At 36.3% G+C, this 25,850-nt stretch overlaps 1 protein-coding gene across 15 annotated transcripts in view; it reads left to right on the top strand.

The window, feature by feature from the left end:
- mef2aa (myocyte enhancer factor 2aa) overlaps positions 1 to 25,850 on the top strand; it is a 521,886-nt gene that overhangs the window by 259,543 nt on the left and 236,493 nt on the right. For 14 of the 15 annotated variants that reach the window (XM_051920754.1, XM_051920742.1, XM_051920752.1 and 11 more), the window contains exon 3: positions 10,394 to 10,572. In XM_051920754.1, the coding sequence (XP_051776714.1) occupies positions 10,519 to 10,572 (54 nt within the window). In that variant the 5' untranslated portion in view covers positions 10,394 to 10,518. Of the gene's footprint in view, positions 1 to 238; positions 436 to 10,393; positions 10,573 to 25,850 lie in introns of those variants that run through there. The other variant, XM_051920745.1, reaches the window with a different exon arrangement.

The following is a 25,850-nucleotide window of genomic DNA, read 5'->3' as shown; positions in this document are numbered from 1 at the left end:
GGGGGTGAGCACTGAGTTGAGCCATCATGCTTCCCTTGGGCTGGAGTTGTAACTGAGTGGTCATTACGTGGGCTCTGAAAAACAGGAAGTGCAAAAGCAGGAAGTGGGGAGTGAGAGCTGCCTGCAGCCGGGCTAGGATGCACTGCCCTGAGCTGCTGCTGACAGGAAGCAATGCTGTCATGGATAAACGCAGGATCCTGTGAGTTATCCTGTGGCTTTAGTGGCACAAGGCTGAGCTCAGACACACATTTTGCTTCTTTGCTCTTTTCTTTTGCCCTTAACTCATTCTCTTCTCTGTCTGTGAGATGCTGCTGAGAATGGGACTATTTTAAAATTGAAGGTTTTCCTATGTTATGAACTGGACTGAAATATCACTTACAAACCTCTGCTCACTTGGCCTTTGCAAGTGGAAGACTTTCTAAGAAACATCAGGCAGTAAGTACGCTTCTGACTTCAGCTGCCAAGCCTTAGTTAATTGGTAGCCTCTAAAGTCTGAAAGTAAGAGCTTGTAGAGTCTAGCATGGTATTGTAAGTTTTAAAAGCAAACTGCTTAACACTGGCTATGAGTTTTAGCATTGAATGATAGATTGTGTATTTCTATTGGGTACCAACACTCATTTATGTAGTTAAAATTCTTCAGTTAAATGTACCCTTAAAGAATAAATTCTTTAGATATGTGAAAGAAAGTTTTAGATAGTTTTATACATACAGCTAATATATAGGAAATGTTTAGCCAAGACAGATACACACACCCTACATTTTTTCTTATCTGTGTAAAAAAAGAAAAAGAAAAGGGTGACTGTGAGTGCAGCAGAACACCGGTGGTTTAGAGGCTTTGTAATTATGGTCTTACTCTTGCTGATGTTTTACGTACCATCTACAAGTTTAATCTGTACAGTGTGTTGCAATATAAACTGACCATGGCACATGTGTTCAGGGGAAATTTATTTCTGGTGCATGAGGCAGTGCTGCATTACTTTGGCTCTCAACGTGTCCCAGGCATCCGTATATGCATGATCAGAGTACCCAAACTGCTTGAATGAGTGAACGGTTGTCTTGTGCAGTTATATTCTTGCTCCTCTTGAATGCTAGCCATGTATTTGTGTTTTTGATTTCAGTAATGTGTTTTAGAATGTTATATATATAATATAATATAGTTCAAATTTTATTAAAAAAGGCAGTGAACACAAAAGGTTTTTTAGCATTTAGTTTTGACTCGTTTTGCAAAAATTTGTTTATTTATTTGGTAGAAAACTCTGCAGGAGATTTGGAACATTCCTTGAAAGTAAATGAAAATTTTCAAGTTTGATATAATGTAAGACATCACTTTCCAATTTTGGATTGAGATTCTTACATTTGAGTAAAATATGTCGATACAAAAGACTTCTTGTTGCATAATCTTATCCTATCTGATGTTACTCCAAATAACACTTCAAAGATTGTGCATAATTGTAAATCCACTGCCATCTTGGAGATTAGCAAATGTTTTTCTTCAAAATGATCTGATTTGTGGGAAATTCTAAATTCTATGAGCAAGTGAGACTAGTGCTTAATGGTATCTTGTTAGAATTCTCAGTCAGTCAGTCAGTCATTGTCCAACCCGCTATATCCTAACACAAGGTCACGGGGGTCTGCTGGAGCCAATCCCAGCTAACACAGGGTGCAAGGCAGGAACAAATCCTGGGCTGGGTGCCAGCCCACCACAGGACACACACACACACACACACACACCCATACACTAGGGACAATTTAGGATCGCTAATGCACCTAGCCTGCATGTCTTTGGACTGTGGGAGGAAACCCATGCAGACATGGGGAGAATATGCAAAACCCGGGAAGCGAACCCAGGTCTCCTTACTGCGAGGCAGCAGCGCTACAACTGTGCCACCGTGCCACCCTTTTGTTAGAATTCTGTTCCTCATAAATTTTATATAATTTTAGAGATGGATTTTTTTATTTTTTAACCTGTGTATGATGAGTTATAATCTTACATAAGGAATCTACAGGGGTGTACATGTTTTTATCATTACTTGCCAGCAGCACTAGTATGGATTTAAGAATAGATTAAATAACAATAGATAGTAACATGATAGTTTTTTATATTGTTTGGTGTGATTCAGCATTGGTCTTCATAGTTGCATATTCTGTTAGGAAGTTTGTTAGTTGTTTTCTCTGTGAAAACAAGACATTATATATTTTTTCTCAGCCTTCACTACAAATCGAATGGAGTAATAGCATACTAAAAAATTATTGATTTGGGTAAAGTATTTCTTTAAGAAATCTAATCTGTACAACCAACAGCTAATGAATACACATCAACTGATATCCACATTTGTACTTCTTTTAAAAATATTACATTTAAGAAATTTAAACAACTGTTAGTCAGAGGCCCTCCACAACTAGCAACAGCACATCAACTGATGCTGGTCTTACACTTGAACTTGAATCTGCCGTCAATGAAAGACATTAAAACTTCACAAGCCTATTTGGATTACATTTTTAACTGCATGATAATATAAAGTGCTGTTAAAAAGCATGTATTTATCTCAGTCTGCTAACTTATGTAACTGCATTCTATTACCACTGTTATTTTTATGCTAGCTGTGTTACCTGTATATGCACTAGTTAGTGGGCCCAATTATATTGCCATTGGTATCAGATTAACTATGTAACTAATTACTTTTTTTGCATACAGTCTTTGTATTTTTTTTGTATAACTCTGGGCTTATATTGTTAGCTCACTTGAGCTGCTTAACTGTTGAAAATGCTACATACAGCCCTTGGTGGTGTTGGTGTGAAAGGAACTGCAGCACAACTCCGTATTAAAGCAATTTTCGGTAATGTTAGAAAGGTAATTTAAAGTTTATTCATTCAAAGCTAAAAACTGCTAAAAACCTCTACTCAACATTAGCATCAAAGCTTAAACTTAGTTCTACCACAGTATACAGTGATTTGAATAAATGTCTACCAACAAAAAAACACAATACTAATTATTTTTACTCACTCGCCATTCTGTTCTCTGCCTATCTCATTCTGAAGAACAGCATCACCATTAGCTATAGAAAAACATTTCATTGGCATTAGGAACATAATGAAGATATGCAGGTGGACAACAGTATTGGCTTTTTCAAAAATGCAAGGCTAGGCACCAATAAACTAATTTTTTTTTTTTTAAATTGCATTTATTATCAAATATGACACACTAACTTTCCACTGAAGTGGTTTACAATACTTTGTGATACTTTATGGGCTATGTAAGAACAAAAACAAACACCCCAACTACCAAAATCCTCATGCCCCACACCACTGGAGACAACTCTTTAGCGTTACATTTTTTCTGAAACAAACTTGTAAAAAGAGTTGCATTTTTTGGCTTGAAAAATTACATTTTTTATTAAATGTCAACTTTCTAATGTAAAATGTGTAAAACACTTAAAAGTGCAAAGTCAGAAGTATAGAAAGTATAAAAATATGATGTTACGCAAGGGTCACTTCCAAATTCACCAGAATCACTTTCAGTTTCATTGACTGTTTCAATTTCACTGCCCGAAGACGGATCCACTTCGTCATCACTGCTGTTGAGGTGTTTCTTACAAGACACCATTATAAGGTTAGGGGAAGACTAGTTTACACCTTTACCCAGGTAATGCTCAGGCCTGATTCTTATGCAAGACATGCCTATACCTATAATATGAACTTAGTTCTGGTTAATAGAGTTGGAAAAATTGTTGATCTGGGATGCAGAAAGTTTGTAAAATGGAGACTTCCAGATTGCAGGAGGGACAAGGACAGGAGATTTCCAGATAGAGGCTTAAAGTAACTTAGCTGCAATGGTTGCAGTCATTTAAACACTTCGCTGCAAGAGAAATAGGGAAAGAGAAAAAAAGTCTAGGAGGAGAATGTGAGGGTTTCAAGGAATGGGTAAAGAAAGTGTTATCTCAAAGTAGCGAAGGCAAAAAAGCAGATATTGCTACCTTTGGTGACATGACACTAATGCCCTTGTTAAACTTTGTGAGCACTGATGTTAATAGTCTGGAGCAGCACACTGGCTAATGTGAGTTGTAGTACTCCCCCCCCCAACCCCCCCCCCCCCCAACCCCCCATATACGATCAAGGATGTATACGGTGGTAGTTTTATTTATATGTGTATAAGCAAATGCATATGTACCATGTTTATGAAGAAATAACCTTAACTTGAAAAAAATACCAAACTTACACTTTAACTAAAAGTCATTGAATACACTTTATTTAAATATGTAGGATTTGTTTTAGATTAAAATGAATGCTTCCTTTAAACTAAATGTTTCATTTTAAAGCCTCTATTGTTTGTTTGTTTTTGTTCCAGTGTTCTCACCACACATGGGCTATTAGATGGTGAAATAGTTAGAGAGAGAGAGACAATTAGAGACCGGGGATGATTATGGGGGGACGGGGTAGAATGACTAGGCCATGGAGGACAATTTAGCTTGGACATTGGGATATACCCTGCTATTTATAAAAGATGCCCAAGGGATCTTTTATATTAAAAGGACGGTGCCATTTCTACAACACAGTGTCCCTATTACTGCAATGGGGCTTTGGGAGACGCATTCAGATCACAGAGTAAGCATCCCCTGCTGACCACACTATCACCTCTTCCAGCAGCAACCTACAGTAAGCTTTTCCTAGATGGACTCTAATCCAAGTACTGGCCGGGCCTCAACATGCTTAACCTCAGGTGGATGACCTCTTTTAAAGTGCATGTGGTATGGCTGGCATATACATTATACTCTGAGAGACTGTTTCTTCTTATCCGCTGAATTAAAAATCACACGTGTACATGACAGGAAATTTGTTGAAAAGGCAGTGCTACTGGCTGATCATAACAAAAATGTGACTGTCGTATAGTTGCCATGTAGGTGGTTGACACTACAAGCTCCTATATTGATTTTCTGTGATGATATGCCTCTCTCTATTCTTGCTAAGTGGGCCTGCATTTATTCCTTTTGCTTTCTTGGTTACTGTTAGGGGAGACATAATGTAGTGACATGAGGTACAATGTGCACATTAGGTAGGATAATCCACAGACGGATCCACAGACAGATGTGGATGATTTTGAAAATAAGATGAATCAATATATTGTCTTTTTGGAAAAAAAAAAAAAAACGTGAATAAATATGGAATAGCAGAAATCTAAGGAACATTAATAAAAATGGAATTTTTATGAAATATAAGTGATATTATTTAATAAGAGTTACTGTATATGAACTATTTTATTATTAGTGGTCATGCGTTTGCGCATACATGTTGCAGCCATATTTTAGAATATAATTATTAGTGAATAAATCTTGTATTAGCACATTTTATACAGTAAGTTATTTCAGATGCAGTCAGCAAGTACAGTACCATATAAATGGAAGGGCCTTTCTTTAAGGACCAGAAAAAATGCAGTGGAGATGGAGGTCATATGAGAGAAGTTTTATAACTGTTTGACCTAAATTTTATATCCTTCAAGATCAATAAAGAAAATATTATGTATTTTTGACAAGTGTACTGTTAACATAGCTTTTGAAAGTTATGCATTCAGTCCTGTTAAAGGGATTTGGTGGTTTTATGTAAAGGTCTAATGCTTGGCAGACTGAAGAGGAAGGTGTTTTTAGTTTTGTGAACATGTCATGGTCTTTGTATGAATTCAGACTAATACATTAACTTGTTTGCTCTTGCATTTATGCCATCATTTATGTCAGAGTCATCTAGCCATTGGGGAGATTTATCATGTGCACTTCTTTGAAGCCACCAGTTTAGGTGACTGTTTTTAGACTGATGTAAATCATACAAGACTGCTGAAGATTTTAGTTGATTTTGCTGTACCAATCAATCTGTATTGTGATCCAGAAGCAGCAATTGTATAGTGCTGTCCTAGTGCCATTGAGTAAAATGAAAGAGTGATTTGCTGTAAATGCTGGTATATATCTGCCTCTCATTTCTCCTGTTATAAAAAATTACTTAGAAACGTAACAGAAATAGAAACAAAAGAAAAAATCACAGAAGGACTGTTAAATATACAAGAGAAGCTTAATAGCATTCATAGATGTCTCATGATTGTAGGCTAGGTAGTCATAAATCTGTGCACAATTTCTATTATACTTTTATCGGTGATAAACCCACCACTTTCTCCAATAATAAAGGTGAACCTACTTTATTTCTGTCATTACATGTTTTGTGAAGTCACTATAAGAAAGCTGGAAATAGGCTTTTTTTCTGGCAACAAAGTGCAAGGAATTCTTCGGACATAGCTTGATAACACAGTCTCAGTCTCTTCCTTCTTTTTCATTTGCACGTGCTGCTGTAATCCAAATAGTATTAGAGTGTGCTCAAGCTGAGTATTTGTCTGCACCCTAGTGACCTGTGCGGATTAAGAGTAAGCTTACTGCCTGTATTTGAGGTCAAAGCTGTATTCCTCTTTGTGTAATTCCATGGTTGATCACATTGGCGCTGAGCCATTTCAGGAGCAGTGAATATCAGAGGGTATTTTAGAAGAACATTAACCATTGGCAGCTCTTGACAGTACAATTTAGATGCTCAGCTAGAGAATTTTTGTTATCAGTGACAGACATTTTTACCTTGTTGGAAACACAAGTGGCCTTTGCAAAAACATGAGTACTGGCTTGTGGGTGCTTTGTTTTATTTTTTCTAACCTAAAATTTATGAATTACTGAGTTATATAGCCTGCTGTCAGTTTCTGAATGATTTAGAGTTATATGAATTTCTTATCTGACCAACAGCATGCTACAAGTACCTGTGACCTATTTTAAAGTGTCAGGTTTTGCTGTACTGTTACAGTTGTTTTGTCTGGTGCATGCTTTGCTGCATTCTTGGCTCAATGAAATCGGAAAACCTTGTTTTATTAACTAACTTTCCATGTGGGATTTACAGAAGGATCATCATCTCAGCTCTTTGTCAGTTTGCAAAAGATATAATAAACTACAGGTTGAGTTAACTTTATATGCCACTGAGCTAACTGAAGGTGGAAATGTAAAACGTAATTACAAATTTTATTACCCCCAAACTTAATGCATTTAGTGCATAACTATTGTGTATAATAGATGGATTCTTTGTATACATTTTTTTGTTATTTTTCCTTGTGGTGCAAAGAATCCCAAACTGCAGCAAGTAGCCCCTGATAGAAATGCCACCACTTGGAGCAGTGTAGTAGCAAAATAAACATAGTGAGGGAAATGTGTGAATCACAAAAATGTTACATTTAATAGACAGGAGTTGAACCAGGATTTCCTGTTTGAAGCCAGCCATACCAACAATCTCATGACCATTGCCATCTGTATTGTGCTGTTTCTTTGTCGATAGATCACATTGTAGTATCTCAGACCACTTGCTATTTTCAAAGTAGCAGTCTATAGCAGTCTGCCCAGGGTTTGCCCAAGAATTTTGTAAAAACGTTTTTGTAAATTTGAAGAGAAAATATTATTGTGTTTGCATTAAAAATGGTTGGCGATCATAGTTCGTTGGGAGATTTGAGTAAGTGGTGGGGCTTCAACCATTCTTGCCAATACTGTACTCCCCCCACTGAAAAGGAAGGTTTAGAGTTTTTATGTCAAAAATCAACTTGTGCAGATTCAAATACGATGAAGAAAAAGTCCTGAGCAACTTGAATGTTGGTGAGAAATCACATTTTTACCCCAAATTATAACAAATATCTCTGGAGACAATAATATTTCCACCTGGGGAGACTTGGGACCATAATAAAAATAGAGAGGGGAAATGGTAGATTAATTAAAATATTAAATGTATTGGGTGGTCATTAAACTCTGATTTCCTGGTAGAAATTCAAGCAATCTGGGTGTAGCTGTGTTTATCCAAAATTATTAAAAATTCTACAGCCTTTAGTTCACTTCATAGGATGATTCTAGCTACACTGTGGCGTGTGTTCCAAATAATTCCACAGACAAAATATCTTCATTTTAAAAGTTTTAGTAAAATTTCAAGGCAAAACAGTTCACATAAAAATAATGTAGAAACAAATGGTATTAAAGAAAAGAAAAATCTGGCTTATTCCTTGTTTAATTTCTCTAAGTTTGGTTATACAGTCGTACTTGAGGCACGTTATGCAAGTTAAACACGGTCAGAAAACTGTTTGCCATCTTCTGTTTGAAAACATATCTAATAGTCCATGCAAGGAGCAGCACTATTTCCTCACTGACTTCATTAACACTCTTTTCTGTGGATATAGCAAAGACATTTCTATCTCATGTTAACTTACAAGGGGTAAAAGGCTGTACCATATTTTAGGTGGCAATAAGAAACTAATATTCTGTAGAAATTAAGCAAACACTATATGAATTTAATATCAAACATTACTTTTCTAAGACTGGCTCTTACACTGGCCATTACCCCACAGGTGAGGTACCAAAAGAATTAGGACAGGTTTAAGACGTATGTAAAAATGAATATATATATATATTTTAATATTGACAATATCATATTACACTTAAAACATTAAATATCAATATTTATTTCATTATAAAATAACTGATTATCCTTTTCGAGATTGACACATTTCAAACTGTCATTAATGGAAAGTTGCAGGGTATGGCTGGACAAAACAGTGATTTTACACAAAATAGTGCGTCATGGCTTTGTAACTATCAGAAGAAAAAATTAAAAACTTTATATGTACAGCAACTTACACAGTGAGTAGAATTCAAAATATATTTATTCACAGAGTGTACTTGTTTCATATTTCTACAGCTGTTCTCCCACAGATTAATTAGCTTGTTCATTGCCACGCATTCAAACAACAGATTGCACCCATGACCTTGTGGTTTTAAGTCCAGCTTTATAATCACGAGGCTGTCAGCAGGGCCTCTTCAAGACTGAAAAATCTATTATTATTGTTTATTTTAATGGTGACTAAATATTTTACGCTGTTGGACATTGAATATAAAGATGTGTCTACTTTTACATCCTTTGTGATAAGGAAAGTGGAGCTTAATTTCCAATACTTAACCAGTATAGCTCTTGAATGCTAGACATTTACTTAAAGGAAACACGTTAATCACTGTTTGTCATTCATACCAATTTATTGTTTTTTCATGACAACTCAGTCATCATTTGGGTATTTCCTTGGCCATTGCTTGATTATTGAATTTGCTTATTTAATTGCTATATTCCAATTTTATTCCAGTATGTAATGTGTTTTTGTAGCTTATTCCTTTTGTGTGATGTCAGAGAGTTTATAATGCTTTTGCTTTGCGGAAGATTAATTAAAGAGCTTAGAAAAGTCTTTTTAATTATATTTCATGAATTTTCCTTTGGAAGAAAATAAGTGGGGTTGCTGGCATCCGGAATTGTACTTTATGCAGTACAGGATGCATTTTTTTTGCATGAAATGGCTTTGGATCGTGGTATATGTCTTAGTTTTTGCTTTGTTTTTTTCCATGATGATCAATTTAACCCTTTTTATTAACTGTTGCAAAGATGGACTGTACTCCATGATATTTTTTAAACTGTTTCTCATCCCATACAGTGGAAGCCACATAAAAAGATGATAATGATGATAAATGTGTTGGAGCTGTCTTTATGTATCATAGCTTCCAATGCCGAACATATATAGTACAAGTATGTCTGTTGTCTGGCTGGTGATTAACCTGCACAATAAACTTCACACTTCCTTCTTTGATGCCACCAAATTTCAACTTTTGTTACTTTTTGTAGAAGCTCTTAACTTTGTACATTTAAAGATAATATAAGCTTAGCTTCTTAAATTTTTATTCACTATAACAAGGAGGAGGAAACTATGAGTTGTGCTTTTAACACAGAGCGGTGTTGGGCAAGAGCAGCATGTTTGTCTTAATATGAGACAGGTCCATTGCACAGCACAATCACCAACCTTTTTGTATTAGGATGTACCAATCAAGTTAACAGCATATCTTTAAACTGTGAGAATAAGCCCAGTATCCTAGAACATTCTACAAGAACACACACAATCTTTTCCGTCAGACTCAACCGTAAGTGGTACTGTATAACTTTCATTAATAAACACTATAGCACTTATAAATGCTCTTAAAGGCCTAGATCTTCAGCATTGGTTGTTATATATACTGAAAGACTTTTAGAATGCCCAGTGATTCCATACTGAAAGTTGCAAGTATCCTGAACTGTAGTTCTCAAAGTTGTCAATAATTGTAAAATGTAGAATGTGAAAGGCTCACTTCATTCCTTACTATTTCTGTCTAAAAATCTTTAGGTCAAGAGTGGTTTTGACATCCTTAAATGTCTAAAATGATTAGCCCTAAATACTTTTTGTTTTATTTTCCAGAACTTAGATTTTTAGGAGCCTCAAATCAACTGTTACTGGGCAATGGAGAAATTGAAAGAATTGTTATTCTTTTTTCAGGTTTTCAGGATTCTGAAGTGGGGGAACAGTGAAAGATTAATACAATGTGCTAGGGGAGCCAAGGAAGAGAAGTTTGGGACTTTTTCCTACTATACTGGAGTGTGAGAGAGACAAGGAACGTCAAAATGGGGAGGAAAAAGATTCAGATCACAAGGATTATGGATGAACGGAACAGACAGGTAGGAATGTTTCTCTGTAGCCTATAAAAGCCAACTGGGCAAAGAATTTTTTTTAAACACAGTTATGGTTCTCCTAGTGCCTCATGAGTGTGTAGTCATCCATGAATCCAATAATTTATTCCATTATTTACATCTTGGATATTTGTCTGCACCTCTGTTATAGAATCCTTAATTCAGGCTTGCATTTTAAAACAAATTAGACCTGATGGAATGTAACAAAAATGAAAATAGGCCAGAAGTGCATTGTTATGTATTTTGTGTTCTCTGTGTGTCAATGTAATAAAAACTAACATAATTCCTATCAAGGTGCCATTTTAGCCTAATTCACCATCTATTCTTTAAAGCTATACTTTCATCTTCTTTTTAGCCCATGCTTCCCATATCTTATGCCACAGTGGAAATGTGTCTCTTCTTTCCATTGCATTTCTGTTTTCTGCTATAGGAATGAGTGTGATTTATTATGCCCACCCAGAGGGACACCAAAAATGCAGGAATGAAAGATGAACTTCAATTTGGTTAATTAAGTATCAGTTTTGCCTTTGGTAATACTGGTAATTAATCAAATAATTGAGAAAAGCTCCTACTTTATTTACCTTATCTTTCTCTGTTGTAGGAGGTGGTCTCCAACCTTTAGACTTGTATCAAGGTAACTGAAGCATACTAATTTTAAGAAACAGAACAGTACAATTTATTGGTAAACACAAGGATAACTGCACACACACACACACATACAGTTGTACTTGAAAGTTTGTGAACCCTTTAGAATTTTCTATATTTCTGCATAAATATGACCAAAAACATCATCAGATTTTCACTCAAGTCCTAAAAGTAGATAAAGAGAAACCAGTTAAACAAATGAGACAAAAATATTATACTTGGTCATTTATTTATTAAGGAAAATGATCGAATATTACATATTTGTGAGTGGCAAAAGTATGTGAACCTTTGCTTTCAGTATCTGGTGTGACCCCCCTTTGCAGTAATAACTGCAACTAAACGTTTCCGGTAACTGTTGATCAGTCCTGCACACCGGCTTGGAGGAATTTTAGCCCATTCCTCCGTACAGAACAGCTTTAACTCTGGGATGTCTGTGGGTTTCCTCACATTAACTGCTCGCTTCAGGTCCTTCCACAACATTTCGATTGGATTAAGGTCAGGACTTTGACTTGGTCATTCCAAAACATTAACTTTATTCTTCTTTAACCATTCTTTAGTAGAACGACTTGTGTGCTTAGGGTCGTTGTCTTGCTGCATGACCCACCTTCTCTTGAGATTCAGTTCATGGACAGATGTCCTGACATTTTCCTTTAGAATTCTCTGCTACAATTCAGAATTCATTGTTCCATCAATGAAGACAAGCTGTCCTGGCCCAGATGCAGCCAAACAGGCCCAAACCATGATACTACCACCATCATGTTTCACAGATGGGATAAGGTTCTTATGCTGGAATGCAGTGTTTTCCTTTCTCCAAACATAACGCTTTTCATTTGAACCAAAAAGTTCTATTTTGGTCTCATCCGTCCACAAAACATTCTTCCAATAGCCTTCTGGTTTGTCCATGTGATCTTTAGCAAACTGCAGACGAGCAGCAATGTTTTTTTTGGAGAGCAGTGGCTTTCTCCTTGCAACCCTGCCATGTACACCATTGTTGTTCAGTGTTCTCCTGATGGTGGACTCATGAACATGAACATTAGCCAATGTGAGAGAGGCCTTCAGTTGCTTAGAAGTTACCCTGGGGTCCTTTGTGATCTTGCCAACTATTACACGCCTTGCTCTTGGAGTGATCTTTGTTGGTCGACCACTCCTGGGGAGGGGAAAAGTGGTCTTGAATTTCCTCCATTTGTACACAATCTGTCTGACTGTTGATTGGTGGAGTCCAAACTCTTTAGAGATGGTTTTGTAACCTTTTCCAGCCTGATGAGCATCAACAACTCTTCTTCTGAGGTCCTCAGAAATCTCCTTTGTTTGTGCCATGATACACTTCCACAAACATGTGTTGTGAAGAGCAGACTTTGATAGATCCCTGTTCTTTAAATAACACAGGGTGCCCCCTCAAACCTGATTGTCATCCCATTGATTGGAAACACCTGACTCTAATGTCACCTTACCTTCAAACTAACTGCTAATCCTAGAGGTTCACATACTTTTGCCACTCACAAATATGTAATATTCGATCATTTTCCTCAATAAATAAATGGCCAAATATAATATTTTTGTCTCATTTGTTTAACTGGTTTCTCTTTATCTACTTTTAGGACTTGAGTGAAAATCTGATGATGTTTTAGGTCATATTTATGCAGAAATATAGAAAATTCTAAAGGGTTCACAAACTTTCAAGCACAACTGTATATATATATATATATATATATATATATATTGACATATAAGAAAGGACACAGACACAATAGACAGACAAACATAACAGTGGCAGATTGTTTACTTGCTATTTAAAGTTCTAATTTTTCTTGTCACAGATAAATAGTTTTATGTTACCAAGTCTTTAAAGGTGATGTCCAATGTGTGCAGTTGTTGCTTCGGGTTCAAGTGGAGGATTCCTCTTGCGTTACAATGCACTCTTTCTCTTTGTTGCACGATCCTTTATTTGTCATGTGCAGTGCTTCTTTCACTCAAACGTTTTGATGTGTCATCTGCAACTTCATAGGAAAAAAACATTACTCTTTTTGGCACAAGAGTTTAGATGCTGGAATTCTGTTCTAGAAGCAATGGCTACTTTTCAGCAGACTTTGACTACTGGCACATAACCTTAGCTTGGCAAACTTGATCTCAGCTTTCGGGTCCATTAAGAGAATTGTCAAGTTCAGCTCTTACCCCAGAGAGAACAGGTTTCAGAAGGTCATTTTGCAGATTTCCCCCTCCCTGAGAGAATCCTAGAAGGGAGACCTGAGAGAATCCCCAAAGAGTTCAGTAAGTGTCCAGAGAAATATCTAGGATGGTGCAGAGAGTTTTAGGGGAATATGTAACTTTTCCTCAAGAAGTCTGCAAAGGGGGCTCTGGAAAGATGTTAGTTCAACTCTGATTTTCACCTTTGTTATTGGATAAAGTACAAGCCAATCGTGGTAAAAACTGGAGTTCAGTTGCTTAGTTTGGAATGCAAGTCAGGAAAGGTGCAGCTGGATGTCTGGTGAATCTACTGCCTTAACAGGCCTGGTACACCACGAAAGCCTAGCAGAATGGTCAATGCCCACATTGTTCTACATTTATATTTACATTTATTTGCTTAGCAGACGCTTTTATCCAAAGCGACTTACAAAAAGAGATAAACAATTGAATAACATTAGGCTAGGGCCTGTTTGTTCAGCAAGTGTAATAAGACGGGGTAACAAAAGTTGATTGCCACAAGTGAAAAGATGTAATAACTCATACATTTACAATCATAGATTACAATCACTAAAGCAATTAAACAAATTAACCAATAGTATAAAATGTCGCAGAGCAAAGTTTTTCTTTTTTTTTTTTCATCAATTAGACAGTGTAAAAGATAGCCCCGGACACAGAGAGACACAACACCAGATGTCCACAACACACTCAATTTATTAACACAGTGCCCTAAGACTCAGTCCTTTTCCACACCTTTTTCTTTTTTTGCCTTTTCTTCACTGTCTCCACTCATCTCCTCTCCTGCAAGCTCCATCCTCTTCCACCCGACTCCGGGTCCCTGATTGGAGTGAGACGGCCCCATTTATAATGCACCTGGATGTGCTCCAGGTGCTCCCTGATGGTCTCCCTGCAGCACTGCCTGGTGTGGCGGAAGTGCTGCAAGGGCACCCGGAAGCACTCCAGGTGTACCTGCTTCCTGGTTCGGCAGCACTTCCTGGTGTGGCAGAAGTGCTGCGGTCCAAGGCTCCTTAGTCTTTCGGGCACCCCCTGGTGGTGGCCACGGATACCCACAGAGTTGAGCCTTCCAGTTCCATGGCTCCCACACAATCCAGGATGGCTGCCCTTTTGCGTCCTGGGGAAGGAATTGCCTCTATCCCGGTCCCCTGCTTCTCCAGGCCTCTTGGTGGAGCAAGGTCCCCGGCCATCCATCACAACAGATATTCATAGAACAGATGGGTCTTCAGTCACCTCTTAAATACATTGAGGGAGTCAGCAGTACGGATGCAGGCAGGCAGCCAGATCTACCAACTAGCAACTACATTGGAAAAGGGTCTGGATTGAGACTTGACACTGTTGTTCCCTGACCTGAGTGGGTGAGGAGGAGTATAGAACTTCACCAGTGTCTCCATATACTCAGGTGCTAACTCATTGACTACTCTTTAGGCAAGCATCAGGGCTTTGTACTTAATGCATGCTGCTACAGGGAGCCAATGTGGCAATCTGAAGAAAGGAGTGACATGTGCCCATGTTGGCCAGTTAAATACAAGATGGGCTGCTGCATTCTGGATTATTTGCAGTGGCTTGATAGCACATGTAGGTACTCCTGCCAGAAGCATGTTGCAGTTGTCCAAACACGACAAGACCAAAGCCTGGTCCAGAAGTTGTGCTGCATACCCTGTCAGATAATGTCTGATGTAGATGTTATACAGTGTGAACCTGCTTGAATGAGAAACAGTAGAAATGTGGTCAGAAAAAGATAGCTGTTCATCAATTACCACTCCAAGGTTGTGTACTAACTTGGTAGGTGTTAGCGACATTGAGCCAAGCTGTGCAGAGATGGAAAGGTGAGCAGACTGTCTGGCTGGGATCAGAAGAAGCTTGGTTATTGTAAGGTTTAACTGTGATGGCTTTCCTTTATCCAGGTTGAAATATCATTAAGACATGCAGAGATTCTAGCTAATGCCATATTATCCTCCGGAGGGAATGACAGGTATAGCTGTGTGTCATCAGTATAGCACTGATAAGAAACCTATGGGATTGGATGATGGAGCCCAGCGAGGTTAACCAGAGAGAAGAGTAGAAGACCCAGCACCAATCCTTGGGGTACACCAGTGCATGTCTGGTGTACCTTTGACAACTCCCTTCGTCAGGATACACTGTAGGATCTGCTTGAGATGTAGGACTCGAACCATCTGAGAGCGGTCCCAGTTCTACACTACTGTCTTTTCATAATATCTTTTCATAATACCCAGCCTCCTGTTTATCCTTCTGCACCACATTCTTCCATCTGCTTTTCCTCGTACTCTTTTTCCTTCTTCCAACTCCAAGTCTAGTAAACTCCTTTACACATTGTTTTTTCTCTTTTGTTTATAAATTCTCTGTCCACAAGTCTTTTCACCCTATTCTCTTCACCTTTTAAGCCCACCGTCCAATGTACCTGTTTGATCTTCCTTCTAAGTTGTCCCCGAAATTTCTTAACTATACAGTTTTGCTGGCCTTACTAACATTTTGTACATTTTCCCTTTTATGTTGCCTGTTGTCCTTTTGGGATACTGCATTAATCCATATTATTGGTCTATTTTCTGAAATAAGAAACTTCATGTCCTATGCAATATGTGTTATTCACTTTTAACATTGTCTGACATTTTTTAGGATTTAATCACACATGCATTCTTGGACCTTTTGCAGATCAAAAGGGAAAAGTGAGTCTTATGACTAACTGGTACTAAAAATTTTAGAAAACTAACATATAAAATTAATATGCTATAGATGCCTTCAGGTCCAATTTTCAAGTAAATTTAACCATTGGGTTTTGGCTGTGGATCTTAAATGGTCCTTAATAGAAGTCCTTTTTATCAATTTTTTTCTTAGCAAAGAACACATATTTATGTGTATTCATATATACTGTAAATGCCTTTTTAAAAATGTCTTAATTCAGGCTTTCAATGCAGATTGAAAGAGTTTTCATCTATAAAACTGCAATGCTTCAGCATAGAAATAGCCCCATTGTCATTGTGCAATTTTAGAAAAGTAAACCTATTTAAAGTGATTGATTCTCTGACTTTGCCAAGGAACTTAAGGAATGAAGAAAGAATCATCCAATGTGACTGCTTTTAATTGATGCCTTTGTTTTGTTTTGAATACCCACCCAAATTGTGAGGACTTTGAGGTTATAGACCATTCTTTTCCAAATTATACTTTTAAACATTTGAAATAGTGAGTGATACCTTCTTTATTTTTGTTTCTATTTGTACCACTGATTTCCTTGTCTACAAAGAGACATGTTTACCTTGAAATGAGCTGTTTTGTTGTTATTTGAACATTTTTTTTTTTTTTTTTTGCTGCTGAAGAAGACACGTCCCTGCTCCTCTGTCTAGATTCTAATAATAATCTAGGACAACCGCTGACTAGTACCCACTCATTACAAGGGCGGGTCAGCAGGACATAGCCTGCGTTCCGTGACTGTCATTGGTAATGAAAACCACACAGGAATCTGGGAAGGTCCTTTTGCAACATTCCTTGAAATTAAATTGGAAAGTGCTATCTTGCATATAAATATTTTATTCTAAAAAACTATTTTTGTAATAGTATTGGAAACTTTTTATTTAATCATCCCACTTATAAAATAGATCTCCATAACTCAGGGACTCAAATTTTAATAATTAAGTTAAGGTACCTTTCTAGATTGGATTGTTTCTGTAGATTATCCAGGAAAAGTAAGCACCATTTTGCATATTTGTTTACTGTCTTGGCTTTTTCATAGTTCAATTAAATCTTTGCATTTTGCCTCACCAATCATTTATTAAAATTAATTTACACTCACTTAGATGATTGCAGTTTGTCAATCCTGGCTGGACATAGTGACAATGACTTGACCAAACATATGGCCAGATTAATATTTTTTTTTTTCTTTCTTTTCTTTTCTTACACTTGGATCTTGTTAGAATTTTTTTTTAAACAGCTGATTTTGGTCTATGAATCTGTTTATTTCATAAAGTATTAAAGAGTGGTAATAACAGTCATTGTTTTATTTAATAAATGTACTTTTTTAACATAATTACTAATATTGTACAAATGTAGCTGGAGACTGCAGGACAGTGGTGCCTAAGTGCTTTTATATGCAGAATAGTTAGGGCAGCTTTCAAGTATTTGGTGTCTGTGGCATTCACTGTAGGTGAGAAAGGGCCAACTTGAATACTTATGTATTATATTATCATAGTAGTACACTGTAAATACATTGTTGTACAAGTTTGTGTGGTGCTTAAGTATTCCACATGTTATCTCAGTAGCTAAACAGATTTGCAGTATTGTATATGTTGTACAGAGTGATGCCACAGTTCCAAAAGTTTTTGTATTTGATACCAGTATCGGTGAAATTTCACAATGCTCAACATCTATTCAATAGCAAGACAAAAAACAGAAATACCTTTCATTGGCTTTTTAATTAAAAGTAACTCCGTCATTGAAGTGGATGATATTGTGCCTTTTTCTGCAATAGAATATAAAATATATAAATACCAATAGTAACAGAAAATTTAAAATAGTTGTCATTTAAGTAAACTAGTATTGTATTCATAAATATACAAATATAATGGAACACTTGAATTTAATGTGTGATAGAATTCTCCCAATGGAACATCAGGTTTATTGACCTATTATCGTAGGGGGATTTTAGTATAGGATTTATTAAAAACCATATTATCATAGACAACCTGGATTATCTTACCATGTGCACATTCTAATTTTATTGACATTTTCCCATCTGTAACAATTAAATACTACATAAAATCAATACTTAAAATGAAATTCAATTAATAATATATCTGTACTGTTGAAACTGTAAATTAAAAAAATATTCAGGATATTTAAATTTAAACAAACTCATACTGTTTTTTTGTAGCAACATGCTTTTATAATCTGGTTTATTAGAGAATCCCTCAGTTAGGCTTGCAAATATAAATCTTACAATAGCAAATGTTACATTATTAGCTGGTAAAAGCTTACTAAAGAGTAATATTTAGTGGATAAGTCAAATTGATTCAAATTTCAAATGTCACAGATTCCTGCTGCTTTAATTGTCCAAATCTGTCCCTGTTTTTTCGTTTGACTCAACTTTAAGGCTTCCTGTCTGATATCATACTTTTCAGTTTTACATTAAATCATTATTCAAGAACAGTCTTTGTTATTTAATAATTGCTTAGCCTATTTACTGAAAATATACTGGGCTGGCATTACTTGTATTCAGTGAATTGTATCTTAACAGACTGCATTACATTTGCCAACATACCATTTAAATATATGGTATACTATATGCTCTTTCACTATGTTTGTCATATGTTAGGGTTGAACCTTAAAAAATAATAAAAATTAAAAAAAAAATCAAATGACTGACAGATTTGTATTCAGTATGCTGTTAAGCCCTTATTGTTGCTACATGTCTCTGTAATAGGTTTCGATTAACATGGTAAACATGGTATGTGATGTATTACTAGCTCACATTCCTGTATATGAGACCGAAACACCACTTAGAAAATGGAAGAATGCTCTGACGTTCTTCTACTTTATATTTAAAATTTATTTCTTTTTACATGAATTTCTGTGTTATACAAAGTATAAGTAAAGTAGCAAATATATAATACATATTTGGAGAATAATGCATTTGAATGTAAAACACTTACTACCAAAATGAAAGAGAGGAAAATAAGGGTTCAGTTTTCAAAGAAGACACTTCAGAGAGAGTCTGTGTATGCCAAAAGGGACTCTGCTCTGTTGGGCACTTCAGCAAGGCCCTTAACCTGCAATTGCTGAGCGCTTTGAGTAGTGAGAAAAGCGCTATATAAATGCAAAGAATTATTATTATTATAGGGGATTTCTGATCATCACAGCATCTACCAAAAAATAGTCACAAATTCTGCTTTCTCAAATTCTTGAACCATTGATGCTCCATCTTGAAGTAGCCCATCCTCTGTAAACTATAAATTCAGCATAGAGAAAGCTGCTGTCATGTAACAAACCCTAAAAATGAAAGTCCAGTGAATAGGCTGCTTCAGTGTTTATTAAAAATACCACACATTTAGGAAATTGTACTTAAAAACATCAAACCAATTATTGGTGTTAAAAATGTAATTAGTTATATTCAATTTTGTTGCTGATTTGATTCATAGACAGTTGTTACTGCTATCCAAACCATTGTTAATTCCTGTTAACTAAAACTAAAACATGTTGTTAACAAAAAAAAAATCATTTAACTAAAACTAAAAAAAAGAAATTTTCTGAGAAATAGAAGTAAATGAAAACAAGAAAATAAAAACGAAAACAAAATAGTTTTTGTAATTTTCATTTTGATCACACTAATCTTTGCACAATGTACATGTAAGTGTGCAGTTGCCGATATATTTATTAAACATTATTTAAAATTGCACAGCAAAAAATTTGGTTAGGGAAAAAAGCATTGATTCTTGTGCATGTACAAGTACCCCTTGTTGCTGGTGTCTGAATCTGTGAAATTCATTGGTCATTTTGTCCATCCGTGAGCTTTCTCTTCTAGAACTGAGAGCGAATACCAAAGCCTCATCAATTTTCAATGAGTTAGTCTGTGGATTTCATTGGCTACAACTGACTGCCAATCACAGATCGCCCTTTTTCAGTGAAAGGCATACAACTTTCACCTCAATAAAAAGGCACTTAAATTCAAACATGCAATACAGTAATCCCTCCTCCATCGCGGGGGTTGCGTTCCAGAGCCACCCGTGAAATAAGAAAATCCGCGAAGTAGAAACCATATGTTTATATGGTTATTTTTATATGCTTGGGTCACAGATTTGCGCAGAAACACAGGAGGTTGTAGAGAGACAGGAACGTTATTCAAACACTGCAAACAAACATTTGTCTCTTTTTCAAAAGTTTAAACTGTGCTCCATGACAAGACAGAGATGACAGTTCTGTCTCACAATTAAAAGAATGCAAACATATCTTACTCTTCAAAGGAAACAGAGAGGAAAGCAAACAAATAAATAGGGCTGTTTGGCTTTTAAGTATGCGAAGCACCGCCGGTACAAAGCTGTTGAAGGCGGCAGCTCACACTCCCTCCGTCAGGAGCAGAGAGAGAGAGACAGAGAAAAACAAAGTCAAAAATCAATACGTGCCCTTTGAGCTTTTAAGTATGCGAAGCACCGTGCAGCATGTCGCTTCACGAAGCAGCTGCACAGAAGGTAGCAACGTGAAGATAATCTTTCAGCATTTTTAGACGAGCGTCCGTATCGTCTAGGTGTGCGAACAGCCCCCCTGCTCACACCCCCTACGTCAGGATCAGAGAAAGTCAGCGCAAGAGAGAGAGAGAGAAAGTAAGTTGGATAGCTTCTCAGCCATCTGCCAATAGCATCCCTTGTATGAAATCAACTGGGCAAACCAACTGAGGAAGCATGTACCAGAAATTAAAAGACCCATTGTCCTCAGAAATCCGCGAACCAGCAAAAAATCCGCGATATATATTTAAATATGCTTACATATAAAATCCGCGATAGAGTGAAGCCGCGAAAGGCATAGCGCGATATAGCGAGGGATCACTGTACATATACCTTGGAAGATTTAGCTAAATAGTTTGAAAAATTGGAGCCATTTGAGAATTTTTCAAGAACGATTGCCACTCTTGTCATTCTGATTCAGTTAGTAATTAGACTAGAAAAACATGCAATAGCATGCAGTCAGTGTTATCAACTGAGCCAATGTTACATGTATACATGTGGCAATCAGGTTAATATTACTGATGTTTCAGTGTGGGTGATTTAGTGTTGCAGAGCTTCGATAGCAAATGGATGAACTGCAATAATCTAAATGTATTTAGAATGCAGCAGCATTGCAGTTTCTGCACATTTTTTCATGACATGCTATACTTGGGAGTTTATCAGTATTGTTAATTCTGAAGAATGCCATCCTCCTCAGAATTTAAAAAGAGTAATGTACAAAATCTGCTCAATTGAAATAAACTCTGGCATCCAATCTCTGTGTAGTGAACTGTGTTAACATTACTGTGCTTAACATACAGCAGTAATGGTCTAGAACTATCTGATTTCATTGCAGACTACAATCTTGTGATCTGAGATCTGAAGTGATGCTGTAACAGATGTTCAGTATTTAATGTAAACTGAATGCTTGTAGAAGTGCAGTATATATAAATGTAATGAATTATTATTATTATTATTATTTATACATGGAAAACATTAGTTTCAAGTTAGGGTATTATTGCTATGAGCAAAGTAAGAATTCCCTTAAGAAATACTCAAAGTTTCAAAATTAGTAAATGACATATAGTCCGCATCAGGAAATATTAGAAATAAATATAAAATTAGACTATATGTGTGTGATGATCTTACTGCATGCAAAGGGAATCTCAAAAATAAAAAAGAAAATGTGTTTGAAATTAAACTTGTTACAGGTGAAAGTAACAACCAACATCAGAGCACACTTGTTATTTGATTCTTGCATTGTCTGATTATACTGGAGGCTTTGAACTGTCACCCTATCAGGAGATAATGGAGCTCTGTCATAGACAGTAAAGTTGTATTGATTAAGTTAATAGCTAGAGCAAGAATGATACACAATTTGACAACTATAAAGAAAACTGTTTTGCACTTGGTGTGTCAGTGGGGACTTTTTTGGTGTGACTAAAAGGTAATTGATGGAAAAAAGAAAGAAAGAAAGAAAAACTGAAATTAGAAAATAATGAACAACTAAAACTAATTGTTTTTTTTTATCAAAAACTAAAACTAAAAAAATAATAAAAAATAAACACTCTCAGAGTATCTAGTATGTTAAAACTAATTTACTAATCCAGTGGTGGTTATTTTCTTATAAATGTAGGTTAAGCTTTGCGATCAAATAAATGTGCAAAAATCAGTGCATTTTCTTTTGCACTTTTATGCCCTTCTCTGAAATCTCACCAAGAAAGTGGGCCTGTCTTTGTGGTAATTTAGCATAGCCACTCTGTTTTACTATAATGCTCAATTTGCACTCCAAAGGATTTTCAGCGATAATTGTTTGGAAGTTTATACTATTTAATATATGGGCTAGACTTTAAAATCATTCATGAGCTGGAGTAATTTTTTTTTGACAAGTTCATTTAGTCTCATAGTCCATATGTTGCACACACCTCGAGTAAGCCAACTAGTAGAAAGTGCATTTGATTTGATTTGAAAAGTCTGATTATTTTAAGGTATATTAAGTTTATGTATGTCAGCATCAGGAAGGAAGCTTTTCTTTTAAAGCTTTACAGTTATAAACCAGTATGGCATTCCCCATATTAAATGTGTTAAAAAAATGTGGTAAGCTTTAAACAATTATCTGTATGCAGTAGTGTTTAAAATAAATTCTACATTTTAATGTGCTAATTAGACTAAGATACATTCATTTAGTTAAAACTTTAGCAGGTGTAAATATATTCCTTCAGCACAGCCTTGCTTCAATGCTAGAGGAAAAAATTTCTTCATTCGCATTCAGTAGCAAGGATCCTTTAAAAAGACTTAAGCCAAGTCTCTTTTTCTGTATAATTCAATGCTCCATTGCCTTTCTTCAGGCTTACATGTCAGTTATTAATCAGAAATTATCTGTAACAGTTTCCCACTCTGTTCTTCATGATGCAGGAGTAGCAAAATTTAGAAGTGTGTTACATGAACATCCCCTCCTGAAAATTCACTTGTATAGCAATTTACACTCTAAACAGGAACTCTTGCAGAGGTGTGAACAATACTTAAAATGTCGTGCAGTACAGATAAGTAGTGAGGAATTGGACCCTTTGGCTCTTTAAAATTATCATTTTAAAATTGTAAAGCAGTTGGATTGGTCTAACATCTGCTGCTTGCCACATTTCTTAAACAGAAAGCACAGCAAAATAGTGGAACACTTCCAGCCTTCCAAGCAGCAAGAGCCATAACAGGTTTTCTTTAAGTGTTCAGAAACTTGCATCATTAACAGCCTTCCCTGTCACCTCAGCTTCTTTTTTTTCATTTTGTTCAGTTAATTGCTGAAGCGAGAAAAAATAATCATGATTTGTTAATTATAGTGTAACACGGGTTTGCTGGTGTGAGCAAGAGTGACGGGAGAGCTGGGAGCAAGGCCCACATGAACAACTTATCATATTCTGCAGGCAAACACATCCATGGTCTCTACAAATAATTTAATTTTAGCACTAGGACAATGAGTTTCAAAATCTAGTCCTAAAAGCTAGGAAGACTGTCTTATGCTTTTTTTCTTTGTATTTAGCTACAGGTGGAATATTCAGTTATCTAAATTTCATCAAATTCTGATTTACACTGAAACCAGCAATATAAACACTCATACAAAACCAAATAGTAATGTCAGACATGCAGACATGTGCAATCGAGTACAAAGCCATGATATATCCATTCCACTACACACTTTTACATTTGCCCATGTTTTCCACATACATATATCATAGGGTCTCCCACAAAGAGAACTCAAGTACACAAATGCTTTACCAGATAACATTTGGTAGGCTTAAATTTGAAGGTGCCAAAGCTCTAAGTCCTGGAGATGCTCTGAGTAACTGATAGCTAAAAAGCAGCCTTAGATTTTTGGGAAAAAGGGAAATTACATCTTTTGAGCTAATGAGCAGAGACACAAGGCTTGCGAAAGCAAACAGTGAAGCTTAGTGGTTAAAGTACTGGACTGTAAACCACAATGTTACTAGTTCAGTTACCACTAATGACTCACTATTTGATGCTGCGCATGTCATTTAATCTGTTAGTACCTTAGTTGTGCAAAAATGGAAACAATTATATTGTGCACTTGTCATCTGTAAATTGCTTTGGGTAAAAGCTGATTAATTATTTGTCAGTTACAGCTGATTTACTCATTTATAGGATGGTGGTATATTATATTGCTCCCTAGGAGGAAGAGAGAGACATAGTTAGGAAATACTGTACATGGCTGACATGAAACCAGTATGATTAGCAGAATGTAAAGTGGAGCCTGAGAGTAAAGGAGATTTTTTTTGTTTGTTTTGGCCAGCACCTTTTCTCAGTAGTATGCATTGGCCACATATCCGCAAAATGACAAGAAGTGTTTATTGAATAATAAAAAGACTTTTATGCAAAACAGATATGAAAACTTTCAACTATAAGCACAGACAGGCTCTAAGTCAAGGGAAACATACAGGGATTCGTCTAGCACCCAGAGCATCTACCCATAATTTCTGTAGTGCACAACTCATAATATACATAGCGCATATCTGCTGTTCTTACTGTCAGTTTGCATCACTTATCCACAAATCATTCAGAGAATGACTGATTTTTACCTCTAATCAGATGACAATATGCCATTGTTAAGTGCTTCTCCTTGAAGATTCCTCAGGACCATTCATCATTTTGGTTGTAGCGACTGTAACTGAACATGTTTTTATTATCTGAATGTATTAGAACAAGCACTTAAAAGTGGAACTCTAACCACAGAGTTCACCACCAGAAAAATAGCATGCAGCTATATCCAACCATTTCATGCAATTCCTTGTTACACCCATTACCCTGCACCCCTATGTCTGCTCCTTTATAAAAGCAGCATATCTGGTTGTGCACTTGCAGCATAGAGCCCTGAATTTAATGTGCATGTGAACTTCATTTTCAGATCTCTCTGGGGTAGAGTCATTACCCAGAGGAATAATAATTAGCCTGTGAGTCCCATTGTAACAACAATTAGAATCTTTATCTATGTGGCTTTGCTGCAGGCAATTTATATTCATGACATTAAATGAAAGAATTCTTTAAGTGGGCTAATTAAATACTGTGGCATTATGGCATGCTGCATTTGTGTATCATCCTCCTTGCATCGTTATTGAAATTGCTTTGAAGAGGCCATTGACCTTTCATGATTTATATGAGAGAATGAAGTGCATTTGGAGGCTTGTAAATAAACTAACTTTCAAAACAAATTGATTAATTTTGATAGTAGGGAGGTAATTGAGGACACAGCATATGGTAGGCATAGGCCAGCTGTTATTTCACATATTTCTGTCTTCACCTGAATCCCTGTCATTAAAACATAAGTGTCTATTTGTTTTTGTCATGTTTGCAAGCAAAAATTAAGTATTTCTTTAGAAACTGATTGGGAGAGGGTATACTTAAGTTATCGGCATGTATTTGAAACTCTTACATGGATAACTTTACACCTATGTTGCTGCAAGCTGACAACTAGTATTACTAGAACTGAAGAGAAACATTCTTCTACAAGGGGGCTCCGCTCCCTGCTCGCTTCGCTCGCCTACCCCCGGCGTTGGGTATCCTGAAATACATTAGTCGACCCAAGCAGCACATTATTCCTAACTTCACTTCGCAGTAGTGCCACTCACAATATGGCGGTGACGCCTGTGCCTTCATTCCGCAGTAGTGCCACTCACAATATGGCGCTGACGCCTGCACCTTCCATACTTT

Source organism: Erpetoichthys calabaricus, chromosome 17 (genome assembly GCF_900747795.2).
Source record: "Erpetoichthys calabaricus chromosome 17, fErpCal1.3, whole genome shotgun sequence".
Classification (NCBI taxonomy): Eukaryota; Metazoa; Chordata; class Cladistia; order Polypteriformes; family Polypteridae; genus Erpetoichthys; species Erpetoichthys calabaricus.
Note: the sequence above shows the minus strand (reverse complement) of the source record. Positions and strands in the feature narration are given on the sequence as shown.